Source organism: Acomys minous (genome assembly GCF_964271855.1).
Source record: "Acomys minous genome assembly, chromosome: 9".
Classification (NCBI taxonomy): domain Eukaryota; kingdom Metazoa; phylum Chordata; class Mammalia; order Rodentia; family Muridae; genus Acomys; species Acomys minous.
Window position 1 is genome coordinate 90,449,205 of NC_140490.1, and position 19,400 is coordinate 90,468,604.

Consider the following 19,400-nt stretch of genomic DNA (forward strand, 5'->3'; position numbering starts at 1 on the left):
TCAAATCACAGGCACCAAAGTTCATGTCAGAGGCAGTTCCCTGCTGTCCTCCCTCTTTCCCTTAAGGAACAGATGTAGTTGTCCATAGGCTACATCTGAACAGAGGGTCTAGGATCTCTGCTTGCAATACCCTTGCCTGGGGCATCAGCTTATGCAAGCTCCCCTGTCCTGATCTGCCAGCCTTGCTAGTTTCTGTGGAGCTCTTGACACCCGCCCCCTCCATTTTCCATCCCCAACCCCTCCATACAACTCACAGCCCTTCTCCCAGAGTCCAGGGCGAGTGCCAGTATCTGTCCTGATCTCCTGCTGGTTGGAGGCTCTCAGAGAACATCTATCTTGGGCTAATATCCTGTCATCTGTCTAACTTGATGGAACTCACCACTATCGGCCAGTGGGATGGCTCAGTAGGTAAAGGCACTTACCACTAAGTCTAATGGCCTGAATTCTTCCCTGGGACCCACATGATGGAAAGGGAGAATCTACTTCACAAAGTTGTCCTCTGACCTCCATATGTGTGTTCTCTGTCTCTGTCTCTGTCTCTGTCTCTGTCTCTGTCTCTGTCTCTGTCTCTGTCTCTCTCTCTCTCTCTCTCTCTCTCTCTCTCTCTCTCTCTCACACACACACACACACACACACAAGTGAATATAACAAAATAAAACTCATTAATGTTTCTAAGACTTTGTATATACATAGGTATTATTATAGTGCTGCTGTTTACAGTATGTGCAACCCTAATGCTTTGATTTAGCATTGCATTATCTTTCTATATGGCTTCACAATTCAATTCAATAAATCCTTATACATATTATTTTAATAGCTCAACGATATCATACCTATTTGGCTTTGCTATTATTGAAATTATGTATTCCCCCTTTGAGGAACATTTAGATTGCTTTTATTTATTTATTCCTTTCATGAAGACTTGTCTCTATAGAACCAAAGAACTACAGTGAAGTAAAGTATTGCTGCTGCTTCATGATAAACAGGATCATCATCAAAAACAGCACTAATGCAGAGTGCAAGAGTCACAACCTTCTGCACAGAGGCGAATGTCATTCCACCATTTTAATGAATAATTGGTTTAATCATTGAAAGTAGTAATTATTAGAAGTACTGCCAAGTCCTGGCTGGTGCTGGGCTAATGATGATGAAGACAGTGGAAAATGATAATGACATCATCAATAGTTGTGAGAATGATAAAAGGTTTACTGAGCTCTCACTATGTGCCAGATACCCTTGAGGACTCATTTAACCCTTATGAGTTAAGTTACATAGTTATCCCCATTTTATGGAATGGGGTTATATTTCTAATTATTGTGAGCTAACAGTTCTTAGATGCTCTATATTGATAGTTGTACTAAACTGCTTCACAAGGGTCTTTTGTTTAATTCTCCTAAAAGCCTTGCCATTAATACTCCAGTAGGACATGTAAAAAAAAGAGAGAGCAAGGCAAGTGACGGAGGTCACACAAACTCAGCCTGGTGAGGTCAGATGACTCACCAGCCCAACAGGAGAGCCTATGTCTGTTCTCCCTGGTTACTCTCCTTCCCCAGAAGCTGTTATGATTTATTACTGTCTTTGTGCGTTCCTCCTTTCTAAGATTGTTCTCTGCCTCCTCTCTAGACCTCTGTAGACCTTCTTCTGTTCCACCTGCATGACCTGCTATGGACAGCTCAAGATGTGCAGTGTCCCTTAGGCTCACCAGAGCTTTGCAGACAGCTGATTTGGTCCTCATGCCTCCAGTTCAGATTCTTGAGAATGAACAGTTGGATGAAGCTGATGAGACACGGGGCTTTATTCCATCATCTGTGTCAGGGAGGTACATGCAGGTGGAGGGTCTACACCATCTAAGAGGAAGGTTTGGGTAGCAAAGCAGTGAGAGGAATATCATTACAGATTAGAAGAAGGCTAGAGCATTCAGGCTTTGTGTAGGGAAAGAGATTGTATGGGCCTTTTTTAGTTACTGGTGTCTTTGCTTCTCAGCTTGTGTGTGGAACTTTCATGCTCAATTGTGCATGGAGATGCTCAGTGTTCAGTAAGCATCTTTCTTTGGCCGCCACCATTTCAGATGCTGCCTTTGCACTATAGCATATATTTGGGAAGCATGAATGACACTCCTTTTTACCTCTGTGGTTGAGGTTCGGGGGATGGTGCTGGGGATTGCCCATACATGCTGTGTGCTGCACCAGTGAGCCAAATCTCAGCCCTTGAGTCTTTTAGGGTCTCATGAAGCTCCAACTGGCTTGGGTTATGAACTCTTCTTGCCTTGGTTTCTCAAGCTCTGGCATGACAGGTGTAAAGCCATCATACCCAACTAGAATTCTCTATCTTGATCCAAGTATCCTTTCTTATTCTTTCTTGAATGAATATGAAAACAGCTGAAGATGACCCAATTTGTGTAAATATTAGAGGGCCCTCTGCTTTCCCCTATTTTGGTCATATAAATTGATGCTAGAAACTTGCTTGAGATTGTCTGTTTCTTCATTTAAAGGTGAAACAGATAAAAAAATCTTTCCTTCTGGGTGCAGACATTAAGAGCCTATGAATACAGTAATTGGTGGCATTCACGGTGGTACCAATTCAATGAATTTGTCATAGCATTAGTAGCCTTGGAGAAAGACAGGCTCCATCCCCACCCCATATTTCAATTTTGCATTGCTAAAAATTTGGGCTTCTGAAATACCTTCCAAATATACCTCAGAAAGTGTACTTTGGCTAACTGCAGTGCTTCATTTGAGAATGCTCAGTTACATGATGTCTTCCATAAATATTGTTTGAAATGGAAAACTTTTAGCTGGGTTTCCCTCTTTAAGCATTGCTTTAGGTTTGTTGCACTGAGTTACTTTTATCAGAGTGAAGCGAAGTCAATCAAAAGAAATTGATTTTGTGACTTGAATGTCTGTATAACAAACAAAAAGAACATCTTAAAAAATCTCCATCCTTAAGGGAAGATGACATTTTGGGGAATCATTTTAGGGTTCTCGATGGAGAAGAGATTTGGTTTTCTGCGTGAGCTCAGGAGTTTATTTTGTGACATTTCAATAACAGAACACATTGATGTTTTGAGAATGGATGCTTCCACTTGGATTCGAGTTACCATTAGGATATATTTATATGTTCTTATTTTGTTCTGAATGGCGAGAGGTGCCTGTCAGTTCCTTAGAACTGCATGGTAGGTGGGGGCATGTACTGTAAACAGCGTGAGGGTGCGGCATCCTCAAGCTCTTTCAGGTCCGCCCCAGCTCTTGTCTGCTTCTCTTCTTTGTGACATCTGGGAGGAGAGCAGAGACCATGGGGACAAGGAGGTTTTCCAATGTGGAAACCTCAGAAGCAGACGCCACCATTTTGATCTGATGCCATCCGGGGATATATCTACATTTTGTGGTGTCCATTATGAAATTTTAAGTGTGGACTTGTTTCTACACAGAGACATGGAAAAAGTGTATAATCTTTCAATCTAGAGTTTTTAACAATTTTTAAAATTATTTATTTTATTAATTCATTCACATTACATCTCAATAGTTATCTCATCCCTTGTATCCTCCCATTCCTCCCTCCCTCCCACTTTCCCCCTACTCCTCTCCCCTATGTCTGTGACTGAGGGAGACCTCTTCCCCCTGTATATGCTCATAGGGTATCAAGTCTGTTCTTGGGAGCCTACTATCCTTCCTCTGAGTGCCACCAGGCCTCCCCATCAAGGGGACGTGGTCAAATATGGGGCACCAGTGTTCATGTTAAAGTCAGACCCCACTCTCTACCCAATTGTAGAGAATGTCCTGTCCATTGGCTAGATCTTTCTAGGGGTTTGATGTTTACTGCACGTATTGTCCTTGGCTGGTGCCATAGTTTGAGCAGGACCCCTGGGCTCAGATCCTCCTGTCATAATGTTCTTCTTGTAGGTTTCTAAGACCCTCTGGATCCTTCTATTTCCCCATTCTCCCATGCTTCTCTCACCTAAAGTCCCTATAGGGGACTTTCCTCTATCCCCCTTTCCTGATAAGTGAAGACTTTCATGGGACATGCCCCTTGGCCTATTGTCCAGATATAAGTGAGTATATACCATTTGAGTCTTTCTGCTTCTGAGTTAACTCACTCATGATCATTTCTAGAGATTTTGAAATATAAAAGAACTAGTGCATTTTAACTTACAAACTTTCTGATTGCCTTTGCTTAAGCTTTGCCCTTTGTATTACAGGGTAAGAATATCACAGTAGAGCAGAATGGGGGGGGGATTTGTAAATAGAATAATTAGTACAGTGTCCGCCCCACAGTGGGTGCTCAATAGATAGTTGACGTATCTGTCCCTTTCTTTGAGGATAGTCTATCTTGGGATTCAATAAGGCATTGACCTCTGTCTAGGTCCCTTGAAAATAACTTATTCCAGATTGAATGTGATGAGAGATAAAGTGTTTTAAAAGGCACTCAAAATCTGAACAAACCTTTACATGCTAGAAAATTCTATTAGACTGTGGAGTCTTTCACGTGTTCTGAGATTCTGATGCTTCTTCGGGTTTTGCATGTGCCTGGTGTGTCCGAAGTGTCCACCTAAAAGTGCTCTAAGTGCAGGGACGATCTCTAGACACAATGGCGTGGTTACAAATAAGTCACCTTGGTGTAAGTGTGTCGCAAGTGTCTGAAGGTAACTATCTACTTCCCTACCTACCAGCGAATGCGCTAGGAGATGTGCTATGGGGATGGCGTCCATGATTATGACGAATAGGGGATAAGCTTTCAGACCGTAGAAGCAGAAAAGCCAGTGGTGTCATTCCAGAGGCCGAAAGCACGAGAGCTAAAGAATCCAGTGCTATATCTCTCAATTGAGGATCAAGGCCAACAGGGCAGGATAGGCACTGGTATGAGCCACAGAGTCCCAACAACCTAAGCAGGAGCTGCAGTGTCTTAAGGCAGGAGATAACAGTTGGCCTTGCTCAAGCAGGGAGAGAGAGAGAGAGAGAGAGAGAGAGAGAGAGAGAGAGAGAGAGGAGAGAGAGAAGGAGGAGGAGGAGGAGGAGGAGAGAGAGAGAGAGAGAGAGAGAGAGAGAGAGAGAGAGAGAGGAGAGAGAAGGAGGAGGAGGAGAGAGAGAGAGAGAGAGAGAGAGGGAGGAGAGAGAAGGAGGAGGAGAGAGAGAGAGAGAGAGAGAGAGAGAGAGAGAGAGAGAGAGAGAGAGAGAGCAAGCAAACTAGCCTTTCCCCTTCACTTTTTAATATATCTTTTTTTTTCTATTCTGTCATCCACAAACTAGGAATAGGATGGTTCTGTTCCATTGCTCCTTTCCTTAGTCTACCAATTCTAATACTACTCTCTCCTATAAACCACCTAAAAATACACTCAAGAACGACACTCTGTTAACTATATGAGCATCACTCATGTGTAGAAGAGTAGACAAAGTTGATGCTACTACCTGCAATATTGATTCCATGTCTCCCGTGGTTGGAATGAGAATGGTTCCCACGGGCTCTGATGTCTCGGTAGGGTTGGGTGTGGTCTCGCTGGGGGAGGTACGTCACTAGAGGTAGGCTTTGGGGTTTTAAAAGCCTCATGTTGTTCCCAGCACACGCTCTGTGCTTTGTGCTTGCTGTTAAAGATGTGCACTCTCAGCTTGCTGCTCCAGCTGTCATGATCGATACTTTATTACTCCAGAACCACACTCTCTTTCTTCTTATAAGTTGCTACTTGTTGCAGTATTTTAGCATCATAGCAACGGAAAAGTAACTAATATAGCACTTGGTACCAAAGACTGGACTATTGCTGTGGCAAGCTTAACCATGTTGCTTTTTTTTTTTTTGGAAGAGTGTGGAAGACTTTGAAACTCGGGACTAGAAGAATGGTTGAACACTGTAAGTAGAGTTTTATCAGCCATTGTAGTAGTGGACTGAAAGACAGCACTGAAGGGCACGTGGACTCTTGGAGCTCACGTGAGATTTTACAGGGGAACAGCATTAGGAGCTGGTCTAGAGGGCATGCCTGTGGTATTTTGGCAAACACTCTGGCTGCTTCCTGCCCTTGTCCAAAGAACTTGCCAAAAACTAATTTGGAAAGTAATAGATGTAGTTTGAACATAGCAGAATATTGAATATGTGCTTATTATTAGTGACCGGTACAGAGATTTATAGTGGAGAAAACAAGTGCAGTAGGAAGAGGTACAAAACATACAGTTTGAAGAGAGAAAGCACACCAACAACTTAACATCGCAGCCAAGACTTTTGAGGCCTGATCTGCACTGGAATAAGCGATGGGTCTCCTCGGAGCAAGACCCTTCTGAGCTAAGAGGCCTAAGGACTTTTCTGCTCCTATAAAGCAACAACAAACAGAAGCTGCCGCAAATGTGATTCAAGGGAGCCAAGGCCCATGCCAGGCTGGAAGCCGAACTTGGCAGTGTTGTTCACATGGTTTTAGACTCGTGGAGGATACAAGAATAAAGGGGCCACAGAATCTTCCTCTGTTGCTTCAGAGAGCCTCTGAGGTCGGGCATGGTGTGCCGGGGTAATCCTCATAGCAAGAGGCTGTGAGGGGAATTTGTGTGAAACTGTGAAAATAAAAACCTGGATGTGTTGGAGACCTCAAGATATTGGAGATGCCAGAGTCATATCTGCCAGGAAGAGCTACACGCAGGAAGTTGAACCAGTCTAAGAAAGAGCTGTATGTTCTATTCAGCAAAGATGGTAGAGTGCAGCTGTGCAAGCTGTGATACCACGGAACAACAGAATTTGATATTTGCCCTCTTGGATTTACCTCTTGCTTTGGTTCAGTATTTTCCATTATTCACTCATGTGTCCTTTTTGGAACACTAATATATGCAAGTAAGATGTTGCCTTAAGATACCATAAGAAAATGCACATAATCAACAGAGACTGAACCACCAACCAGGGAGCCTGCACAGGACTGACCTAGGGCCTCTGTGCATGGTACAGTTGTGTAACTTGAACTTGTTGTAGGACCGCTAACAGTGTGAGCATGGGCTGTCTCAGACTCTGTTGCCTGCCTTTGGGATCCTTTCCCCCTACTTGGTTGCCTCATCCAGTCTTAATAGGAGAGGAGGTGCTTACTGCAACTTGATATGCCATGGCCAGTTGATGTCCATTGAGATGGGGGCCGTTTTCTGAAGAGAAATGGAAGAGGAGTGGATAGGGGTTTGGGGAAGAGACCAGGAGGAGAGGAAGGAGGGAAACTGTGGTCTGGATATAAAATAAATAAAATAAAAATAAAATAAAATAAGAGATTGCCTTGAGTCTCAGAAGAGACTTTGGGCTTTTAAGCAGTGCTGAGACTGGGAGGCTGTGGGGACTTTTAGGCTTGGATTACATGCATTTTGCGTTATGGTTTGGTCATGAGCCTATGAGAACCGGGGCGTAGAATACATGATGGTTTGCAGTAGAGTGTTCCCCATAGACTCGGCTGTTTGGATACTTGGTCCCCAGTTAGTGGCACTGTTTGGGTAGGATTAGCATACATGGCCTTGCTGCAGGAAGTGTGTTGGCATTAAGGTTTCAAAGGCTTGTGCCATCTCCGGGATGCTATCTCTTCTTTGTGATTTCTATTGAAGAGATGAGTGCCCACCTTGCTGCACCAGTCACTGTGCCTGCCTGCTGTCATGCTTCCAAGCTGTGATACGTGATGGGTTCTTATGCCTCTGGAGCCATAGGAGCAAATAGATGCTGTTTTCTACAAGTTGCTTCCGGTTATAGTGTTTCGTCACAGCAATAGAAAAGCTCTCTGAGCAATCACTGCTCTTTTTTTTTTTTTAAAAGATTCATTTATTTATTATTTATACTATATTCTGCCTGTATGTACCCCTGCAGGCCAGAAGAGGGCACCAGATCACATTATAGATGGTTGTGAGCCACCATGTGGTTGCTGGGAATTGAACTCAGGACCTTTGGAAGAGCAGGTGGTGCTCTTAACCACTGAGCCATCTCTCTAGCCCCCTCACTGCTCTCTTTTATGTCACATATTAGGTCACATTTTCCAGAAGTTTATAATAGCAGAATGATACACTATGCACTCTTTTGTCAGGGGGAGAGACGTACTTGTTGCTTTATTTTTGCATCCATAATTTATTCCTTCTTGAACTACTCACTATCCACTGAATGAACATACTACAGTATATTGATTAATTCTCATGTTTGGGTGCACTTGAGCTGTCTTCATTTAGCCTGTGGCAAATAAAGCTGACAGTTATTTCTATTCCAAGTCTTTATATGGATATATGTTTTCATTTTCCTCCTATTGAAGGGTGCAACAGTCATATTGGATAGTTTTAATTTGCATATTGATGACGTAATGTAGAGAATCTTCACAAGTGCTTATGTGATAGCCACATATCTTCTTTAGTGATTTATTTTCTTTTTTATTGTTGAGTTTTGACATTCTTCATCGGGGAAATGAATTCTTCATCAAGTACTGTATATTTACGGTTGCTGTCTCCTACTCTTGGCCTTTGTTTTATGTATTTTGCCCAATACCATATTTTAATTAATTTTGTTTTTACCTGGCAACTAATAACGTTGACTTTTTGACATGTAGTTCTGCATGTAAGAAACTGGCAGATTTGTGGAACCTCCTTATAATCAGGGTGCAGAACTGCTCCTTGTAGAAACTCCCATGTTATAATGGCTTATTTTTCAGAGTATCATACAAATAGAGCCACACAGCCTGTGATCCTTTGCAAATAGCTTATTTCATCCTGCACGTTGAGATTCACCCAACTTTATTGATTCTCATATCAATCCTTTATTCCTCTGTATTACAAAGTTACATTCCTTTTCTTTATCCTTAGTCATTCACTGAAGGACGTTTACATTGTCACCTCTTCTGTGTCTTCTCTTCATTTCTACTTTCCCTGACAATCCTGGATAGAGTTGTATCCCTGTTCCATATTTCATAGAGTTTTGCTTTTGCTCTTGTATATGTACGGCTTCGTGTGTTTGTGCACATATGTGTTCAGATGTAGGAGCATGTTTGTGGAGGCCAGGGGACAACATTGAGAGTTAATCCCCAGGGGCCATGTTCTTTGTTCTTTTGAGACAGGTCTCTAGTTGGTCTGGAGCCATGAGTAGGCTAGGCTGGGTGGCCAGCGAGTCCTAGGGATCTGACCATCTATATGTCCTCAGTGCTGGCATTTTTGTATGGCTTGTGGGGGGGGGGTCAAGCTTGAATCCTCATGATCATGTGCCGAGCACGTTACTGAGAGAGCCATCTCTCTGCCTTGGCTTCCCTCTTCATCATTTTCTTGCTTCTGCTTGCTCAAGGTTTAGTTGCTATTATATTTTCTAGTCTGGGAGGTCTTGGAAGTCAGTGTCCATCTCCAGCACATTGCCCCAAGAACAAGGCGCATGCTGATCTTCAGAGGCACACACCCTTTCTTTCCAACTCAAGGAGTCTGCAAAGTCGGCCACGGTTCTTCTGCACAGTGCCATGGCTAGAGACACTATCAAGTAAGTTAGGAAGCCAAACAACCTTCAAGATCTCACTTCCCCTCATCTTTCTGCATCCATTATCTTTAATTATTGACATGTCAAATATTTTTCTAACAGATTTTATGAAGTCTTTGCTGATTTCTATGAGTCTCCGTTAAGTAAATTGTATTAAACAGCAGGAGATATATTTGTGTATCTCTTGAAACTCTGAAATCATAATCTTTTAAATCTTATAGTTTTTTCAGAGTTACGTGTGGCACATTAATTATAAATCCAAAGGCATATTTGAACTTGCTCAATAATGTATATTATTTATTAGTGTTTTGTCCTGTCCCAAAGACCTAAAACACAAATATAATTGTCTTGAGCTGTCTTAATTGTGAAAGGAAAATAATGGAATATCTTCCATGTCTAATTTCTTTGTGGTTTTAAAATGAGTGAAATGATAAAATACAGACAATTATTTGCTAATATTCTATGTTTTGCACAAAAGTGCACTTTTCTGTCTGTCATTATGATGATGAAAAACAGAAAAAAGAGAGTGAGGAAGGGAGAAGGAGAGAGAGCGAGAGAGAGAGAGACAGACAGACAGACAGACAGAGACAGACAGAGAGACAGAGAGAGATAGAGAGAGGAGAGAGAAAGACAGAGAGAGGAGACAGGAGGGAGAGGGGGGGGGGGGAGAGGAGTGGAGAGGAGAGGAGAGAGCACGCTCATGTCTCAGGTAAGTGTAGCTGTGTCCTCCAGAAGCTCCTGGTCTCCAAAGTGCAGGAGTCAGTCCAAACAACATTTCCTTCTCTGGGTCCACTGTGGCAGAAATGCTTCTCACTGCAGCTCTTTCTGGAAATGAACCTATCATACATCTTTGCAGACCTGGGGATGCACCAAAGAAGCCAGAGATAATCTCTCTTGTTCATCAAGAGTTAGGGACCCAGGAATTGACCGCAGCAGGGGAAAGCTGTGATCTGGACAAGGGAAAGAAGCAGAGGTATGAGAAAAGAGCACAAACACTGTGGAAAGGCTCTTGCTTTGAAATGCTCTGTAATGAAATAAAATCTGGAAAGAGAGTGTCTGAAGGACAAAAGGCTGTAGAGGAATTGTTACCTTCACGGTCCCCTGTCCTAACCACATGTCATATGTCCGTTGCCCACCACAAGCTAGTGGCCACTGTACTGGGCTCCCAGCCCATCCTTCTGCATGGTTCATAGTAAAGGGAAAGAAAAGGATGGGACAGCAGAGCATTGCAGCTTAAAGAGGAGTTATTTATAGGTAATGGCAGAAGAGGTCATAGTTTCTGGTGGAAACATGGACAGAACACAAATACTGTCCCGGGACAAATGTCCAGGGAGGCCATGGATGGCCTGTCTTCAGAGTCTTAAAAATGAAAGGAGGAGAGAAAAAGGAGAGGGCAGGTGGCATGGAGAGACCTGGGACATGAGCGGGTTCACGCTGGAAGACACAGTCTTCACGAGTGTGAGCATTAGGCTGGGCGCAGAGAAGGTAGGTGTGCAGTGTTATAACCACACTAGAAGTGGCGCAGGCCCAAGGAATAAAGATGCATCTCTTCCATCTAAGATGTAGGCTTTTAAAATGTATGCAGGAGGCAATATTTGAACCCTGAGCGTGCAATTTGCACAAACGAGAATTTCAGAGTAAGTCAGTAATCCTAAGTAGAGACACAATTTGATATGGGAGACCCTATCCTGTCCCTCAGCTTATCACTCAAGGGAAGGAGGGCCCTGGCCATCCTCCTAGACTTGGCCGTGACTGTCCCCTCCTGTTCATTTAGATTGCGAAGCAGAAGGGAGCTCTGTAGAGGAACATCGAAAGGACGACTTAAACAAAGCCGCCACTTAGCTGTTGATTAGAGAGCATGGAGAAGAAAAAGAAGACTATAAACCCAGACTGGCGTGAAGGTGTGTGCTAGGGTGTGTGAGGATTGTGAGAGTGAGTAGTCTGAAGGGGCGAGGGTGTGTGTGGATTGTGACATCGCTTACTCTCCCAGGCCATGCACACCACTCCCAGTCCCATCACGTTTCTCATGATCCTCACACACCCTAGTCCCTTCACACTTCTCCCAGTCCACACATACCCTAACTCCTTCCCACCACCCACTGTCACACACCTCAGCCCCTTCACACCACTTACTCTCACATCCGTGCACACCCGTAGCCCCTTCACACCACTCTCTCTCTCCCAATACGTTCACACCACTCCCGACCTGCGCACACCCTAGTCCCTTCACACCACTCACAATCCATGCACACCGTGGCCCCTTCACACCTCTCCCAATCTGCACACACCCCAGCCCCTTCACACCACTCCCAATCTGCACACACCCCAGCCCCTTCACATTTCTCACGGTCTACGATGTGTGCAGATTGCAAGTGGTGTGAAGAGGCTAGTGTGTGTGCGGGTTGTTAGAGTGAGTGGTGTGAAGAGGCTAGTGTGTGTGCGGGTTGTTAGAGTGAGTGGTGTGAAGAGGCTAGTGTGTGTGCGGGTTGTTAGAGTGAGTGGTGTGATGGCGCTAGGGTGTGTGCTGACTGGGAGGGTCTGCCCAGCTAGAGGCATACCCGCGTGATTAGCCACATCTCAGATTCAAATCCTCTGTCCACAAGATTTCCTTATCTGCCTCTGGTCAGGAGCTCAGCCCCATCCTTATCCCTCCAGCTGGGCTAGCTAAACCATCAGATAGGAATAAGCTTCAGCCATGTGAAAAGGGACACCTACCCAGGTAACAGAGAAATGATCTCTTTTCCAGCTGACGTGGCAGTTTTCTTTTGGCTTCTCCTTGAATACATGTCTTGTCTACATGTTGATCAGAGCAACTCTGCTTTGACAAGTGTCTAACCAGCCCAACACAATCTAGCTCTAACATATAGCATTTGCCACAGGAATATTTCTGTTAGAAGCAATTTTATTAGCAAAGACACCACATTGTCATTCCATGCTTCCTTCTGTGGGTCTACCAGGAATCAAGTTGGATGCGAAGTGACAGATTCCAGTGACTTGAGAATCCTTTGCTTTTTGCCTCTGAGTGAAAAGCATTGTCACTTTGCTACTAGTGACCATGTTTGCTCTATGGAAAGCCACTTTAAGCTCTTTGATTTTCTAATGATATTAAAAATAAAAATATTTTTCCAAGTGAAAGTATTATCTGATCATATGTGTATATAATTTTTTAAAAAGCTTTGCTCAAAAGCATTAAGATAGTTGGGGCTGGAGCTACTGCTCAGTGGGAGGAACATTCTGATTGGTCTGATGGTCTGCCAACTACAGATACTTGAGGACCACTGATCTATGGCTGGATTGTCTGAGGCCCGCATCAGGGAACATCTCAACTCTTTCCTGTTTTCCCCATCCACCAGGATTCATATCTCTGCGTTTAGAGAGTGTGAAGGCCAAGGTCAGCATCAAGATGGGGGTGGGGTGGGCAGTCAGTGCTCCAAACCAAACAGACAAAAATTGGACGCGCGCGCACACACACACACACACACACACACACACACACACGCGCGCGCGCATACACACATATTTTTTCTTGAATCATGGAAGGGACATACATGCTTTAAAAAATACATGTTGATCTTTCATTAGTTTATCATGATTAAAAAACAGTCACATTTTGTGGATGACTTACTGTGAACACTGTCCTTAAGGCAGTAGGACACTGAGTACTCTTGGGGGGCAGTGAACTAATGGGGTTCTTTGATTTTTGTGGTTGAAGTATTCTATGTGTTTTAGGTGGAGTGAGGAGGTTAAGGGTTTATTTAAGGAGGCAACTAGGTGTATTCGGCTTGGTCACAGAGCATGCTACGATTCAATATTGTACATCAGTCCCCCTGCACATAAGTGGCAGAAAACATCCTGTTACTTAGCTCAAGGATTCTGACCTTTGTGTGTGTTGAATTCATCATTTTTAGAAAGGCAAGTAAAAGGAAGGCACTTATTGTGAAATTTTGTTTCCTGATGGGTTACAGAATCTCACAAATAAATGATAAATAAATAAATACAGAAAGAAAGAAAGAAAGAAAAAGAAGGAAAGAAAGAAGAAAGGAAAAGAAAGAAAAAAAGAAAGTGCCATTTATTCCTAACTGCTTTGGGTGTTGTCATCTTGTTAAAGGGGAGCAAAGCAAAAGTGGTCAGAGCTTGAGGCTGAAAGAGGAAAGTTAAAAGAAGAAGAAGAAGAAGAAGAAGAAGAAGAAGAAGAAGAAGAAGAAGAAGAAGAAGAAAGGCATTCCCAAGTCAGTGAATGTATAGGCATTCAGCACCTACTGCTTGTCAGTGCACATATTGCTAAGGCTTGGCAATGAAACGGGCATTTTTCTTGAGTGGGGTCGAAAAACTAATTATTCGCCATATGGTGGTTGGCTCGGCAGCAATCTCTGAAGCTGTAGAAGCAAAGGGAAGTTGGATGAGTGATTTCTTTGGGCAGTTTGCACAGCTCTGACTCTTTGACATGTGCCATTCATGTAGCCCTCGGAGAACAGATGGGCTGGGCTGGGAACGCTGGGGAAGTCATGGCTGGGACCTAGTGGCAGCCCGTGTCTCTTTATCCTTCAGAGTGACTCCAAGTCACATGGCATTGGAGGATAACAAGGAGGGGATTGTACTCTGAGGATTTCTCTGCCTTTTTTTTTTTTTTTATAAAGGCACGGCGTAATTTTGACTGCCTTTTCGTATTTTGTTTATTAAAGGGATCAGGGGCTTAGATGAAAGAGATTCCTGGGTTGTGGGTAGGGTCTGGCCTATGCCAGTGACACTTGCTCATTGTCAGGAGGCAAAATGCTGGCAGTTTGATAAGGGATAAGAAAATAAAACGAGGTTTTAAATTAAAATTTAAATTACCCCTTATTTATTCTCCTCTTGCGTGTACGTCTCACATAGGCAAGTTAAGATAAGCGCTGGGTTTGGTTCAGGACCCTCAAAGCTCCCACGGAGAGCTCTTGGGAGTTCTTTTATTTATTTATTTTTCTTCATCCGTGGGTCTGATGCAGGAAAGCAGGGGGTGGGGGTGTGAATATTGTATGGGCACAGGCTGAGGACTTTTGGATTTTTCTTTCACATTGTTGGGAAAGAACAGAGTGAAAGTGGGCCAGAGTTGTCAATGAGATGAAATAGGGCATGTCTGGGCATCAAAGATTTATGGTGATAGTCCAGCCGAAGTTGTCCACACTCCACAACTTGAAGTCAGGGCACTGACGTGACAGTCCAGGCAGGGACTCACACTGCTGGCATGTGGCCAGACTTACAGTCAATATGCCGCATCATTCGTGGTCTGTAGAGTGGAATTTGGCGTCTAGGGCTGTCCTTACAGAGATAGCCTCCTGGACCCAGGCCACAGTGGCTCCCAGTTTGTGTGCTCGTAGAAGCCCAGAGGCTTGGGCTGTGCAGCCGAAGAGAGTTCTATGGTTGCTTTTATTCCTTTTTACATCTTGGGCTGCTGTCTCTGAACTTTTGCCCTTCGTTAACAAGATAAATTTATGAAAGAGGGGAGGTTACTTGCCTTCTTCATTTATTTCTTGTTTCCACAGTTGATTCTTGACTTTTGTGGTATCTACTGCGACCTCAGTGTTTTGAAAACGAAGCCGTATTCCTTACTCGATAAGTCCACAGAAATTATTTTTACATTCATTGATGTTTTGCCTACATGCGTGTCTGAGGGTGTTGGATCCCCTGCAACAGGAGTCACAGACCATTGTGAGCTGCTATGTTGGTGCTGGGAATCGAACCCGGGTCCCCTGGAAGAGTAGCCAGTGCTCTTAATCGCTGGACCACCTCTCCAGCCCATATAGTGTGAGTTTTATAGTTCCTTGTTATGTGAACTAATACCTAGGAGCCCTGGCTTCTGGGAATATAATGACAACTGACCCTGGGCATCTTCTGCTATGTATCAGGCACTCTGTGAGAACCGAACGCGTTTTATCTTTGCGCTGGGGAATCAGGCCCCAGGAGCTTCATATGCTTCCTCTGGTTTCAACCCCTGTCGTCTCATTCCTGGCTTTCTATGGTTTTCCTCTCTGAAGAAACATGGTGACGTTAAGAGCTGTGGCGAAGAGACAGGGAGCCTGCTCAGATTACCGTAGGCCTCTGTCACTCTGACCTCACACTGTGTAGTTTTCCTTTATCACTCTATGAGATCCTAAGCTATCATGGGTATTATGTGTGTTCATTGGCCCCCCCCCCCCCACCTCACCCCACATGCCTCTCTGTGCACCAGGCTTTTGGGTAGAGCTTCCCCCCCCCCTGAATATTTGACTCATAGAACAGTTAGGGAGTCCCCGTCAGCCACTAGGCCGAGCCAATCTATCAGTCAAATTCAACCTTGTAGCTGTACCTGTTATGGGGTTTTTTTCAGGATCTAAGTGGGCTGGATTTCGTTTGTAGAGTGTAAACTACTTACATCTCAATTACACGGGTTAAGGGCCTTTTACAAGTCAGTTCACGTTTATGGGAATCGGTTGTTGAAAGTTTAACACATTCACGAGGGTAGGCACAGTTGGTCCCATAAAACGGCCTTGAAGGCACAGGCTTTACTGAAGACACAGTAGCATTGTCCGCTTAGAGTCTTACGTGTGTTTTCCAAGGCAGGTGAGTGTTTAGAAAGTCACACAGGGTAATGACATAGAGACCCACATGCCTTTGGAGCTTGTGTAGCCTCTTGAAGGTCTTTCTTTTCCTTTCTACCCCCCCCCCCCCCCCCCGTGCCCATCTCGTTCTGGAATCTGGACCTGGGATCTCACACACACAAGGCAAGAATTTTACCAATGGAACTGCATCCCTAGCCATTTTTTTTTTTAACGTTCTTACTTGAGACAGAGTTCCTCTATCTTGTGCAGGCAGATCCTGACTGTAACCCGGGCTGGACTCAAACTCCCACGTCAGCATGGCAAGTGTCCAGGGAGTGTAGAATTGCCACAAGATTCTGCTGTGGAAGGTTCTAAAATGCTACATCAGCAGTTTCCCGGAGCTGTTCCTCTCATTTCAAAGTCACTCTGAACTTCACTCTCAAGGAAGTGGCCCCAGACAGTGATGTTTACCATCTGTTGGATTCAGTTTTTTTTAACCAATATATTTTATTTTTAAAGGCATTTATTTATTAATTATACAGTGTTTTGCCTGCACACCAGAGGAGGGCACAAGATTTCATTGTAGATGGTTGTGAGCCATCATGTGGTTGCTGGAAATTGAACTCAGGACGGGTTTGAAAGAGCAGGTAGTGCTCTTAACTGCTGAGCCATCTCTCCAGCCCACCAATATATTTTATTATGAACTTATTAACTGAATGTACATCCCTTATAACCCGACTAATAGGAAAAGAGGATTAAAGAATAAAAAAAACCATAAAGATATCAGTTCTGAGGAACGATTCTCCTGGCATGATCAGCAGATTTCTTCTGCTGGAACCTGGAGTAGCCAGAACCTGGAACCTCAGCAGGAGCCGGAGCCTGGAGCCCCGAAGCCTTCCCTCGAGCGGTTCTCTCTAGGAGCATCTCGAAGTGGACCGACGAACAGCCAAAACTATCCCAAGTCTCCAGAGGCCCCGCCTCCAGTTCTGGGCTCATTTATATATCTCCTCCCAGAGTCTGTTCACAGGATCTTTTCTGTTGGCAACAATCAAGCTCCCGCAGGAGGTGGTTTGTTTTCTAGTGGATTAATATCACCTGTTCTCTCATAAGACTGTTCCGATCCTACGCTTGGGATCATAAAAAAGGTTTATCTCTCCTTCAACCACCCTGACTTACGATATCTCTAGGAATCTGTTCCATAGGTGGCACAGCCCACCTCTTACCTCTCCAAGGGTGATGGGGTTCCTCTTTCTTGCATTAACAGTACTTCTGTTTCTAAATATTTCAATCCAATAAAATGTTGGGAGTTTGCAGAAACCCTCTGGAACTGAGATATGAGGATGGTTGAGCTAAAGTGTTTTCTTAGTTGATGGTCCTTTTTCCGAGATGACCATGAAAATTTAATGATGTACTCTGTGAGGACAGTGTTCTCTCTTTATAGAAAAGCATTTAGGTGTACCTTGAGATTAAATTTTCTTTGAAAATTTAAATGTTCAAATTTAAAGATACTTGGTGAATTGCATTAAATTTAAGTCAAATTCACGACCTTGGGGGTCATTGCTTTAAAAGCTTCTGTTAACAGCAGAATAGCTTACTGGCATGTCACGTGCTAAAACCAGAGTCCTCCATTTGAGCCTCTGTAAGTGACCAGTCTACAGCAGGAACATGGCCCATCTTACATCTTCCTTCTACACTCTCTTCTTTCTTTCCTCTTTTCCTTTTCTCATGTTCACTAATTATATCAAACAGTTGTTTCCATTATATCTCATGCATGCATGTGATGCAGTTAGATCATCTTTATTTTCATATCCCATTTTCCCTTCCCATCATTCCCCGTCCTGTAGCTCCAAGCCTTCCTTCTGCTTTCATGCGCTTTCTCTTCTGTTTTCCTTTAGCTGTGCTACCTCTCTTCTTTCATGACTATTGTTGCTTATATGCACACGTTTAAATATATAAGCGCAACTTGGTATTGCTTATATGCATATGCTTTTAAGGGCTGACCTCGTGGTATTGGATAACAAGTTAAAGAGCTAATCACAGTGGGGGTTTGATTCTCCTGCTCCTGGCAATCAGTCGTTAATGGCTGTACGTTCTTATCTATGGGTGGGGCCTTGGGAGATTCCCCTATCCATGTTGGCATGTTAATTGGTCTTAGTATGGACTTGTTAAATGACCATATTGTTGACATTTTGTGGATGCAGCTTCTCGGTTCCATGTAGAAGACACAGTCTCTGAGCAGATCTCCTGTTCCTCTGGCTCTTACAGTCTTTCTGTGCCTTCTTCCTCCATGGCCCCTGAGTCTCTCCTGTTGGGGTTGTGCTGTCGATGTTGGGCATCTCACAGTCAGTGGTGTCCTGTATTTTGACTAGTCATAGCTTTCTATAATGATCTTACCTGCCACAAAAAGGAGCTTCTTTGAGTTAAGTACTGATAGTTAACGTTTATCAGTGGGTATAAAGATTAGTATCTAGAATGGAATTGAAAATTATAATGGTTTATGAAAATAGCAGTAGTAGACTCTTCCCTAGGGTCCACGATCTCACCAGCCATGGGTAGTTGGCTAGGTTTGCAATACCAGGCATAATTTCCCTCTTATTGAGTATGTCCTGAGCCCAGTTAGACAGCTATTGGTTACCTCCGAGATTTAAGTGTCACTATTTTGCCTTTGGGAATATCTTGTAACACTGACCATTGTGATTTGTTCCCAGCACAGCCACGTAGGATTATTGCTTGCTTTTCCCCGTAGGCAGCTTGCATAGCACCTTCTAGTACTATTTTCTGGTCTTCTTTTATTTGAACAGTTTTATTGTCATGTCTTTAATGTATGATTTCATATATCCCCTGGATTTATCTCTTCTCAATTTCTGTTGATATTGTCTCAGCCTGTTGACAGATGCTATAATAAAATAGTTGAAACCAGGTAATGTATGAAGAATAGGGGTTTATTTTAATGTACAGTACTAGAGACTTGAACGTTAAAGAGTTTGACAGCAACATCTGGTGAGGATCTCTGCACTGTATTGTAATTTGTGATTATTTTTTCACATGAGACAATTGACTTATTTTACAATAAAGAGTTGATATAGCTAAGTGTATTAATCTTGACTCTAATGGTTCTACAGTCAGATCTAGTGCTTAGATATGTCTTGTTTATATTGGAGAGAGAGAGAGAGAGAGAAAGAGAGAGAGAGAGAGAGAGAGAGAGAGAGAGGGAGAGAGAGAGAGAGAGAGAGAGAGAGAGAGAGAGAGAGAGAGAGAAGGAGGAGGAGGAGGAGGAGATTTACTGTTTTATATGCATGCCCATAGGTATTTGAATTTACCCTTCTTCCTCTTCCTCTTCATCAGGTTAAGACAAGCTATTTGAAGGTGAGACCAGGAGCAATGTGTTCCCTTTTCTATAAGCTCCCTGAACAT

The 19,400-nt window shown here is 43.6% G+C and overlaps 1 protein-coding gene across 12 annotated transcripts in view; it reads left to right on the plus strand.

Annotated features, from left to right (window-relative positions):
- The window catches only part of LOC311604439 (uncharacterized protein C12orf42), a 220,127-nt gene that overhangs the window by 176,062 nt on the left and 24,665 nt on the right, over positions 1-19,400 (plus strand). The window contains exon 6 of one of the 12 annotated variants that reach the window (XM_084794371.1): positions 5,792-5,838. The exons of 10 other annotated variants lie outside the window; for them this stretch is intronic. In XM_084794371.1, the coding sequence (XP_084650497.1) occupies positions 5,826-5,838 (13 nt within the window). In that variant the 5' untranslated portion in view covers positions 5,792-5,825. Of the gene's footprint in view, positions 1-5,791; positions 5,839-12,694; positions 12,824-19,400 lie in introns of those variants that run through there. One more of the 12 variants, XM_084794378.1, reaches the window with a different exon arrangement.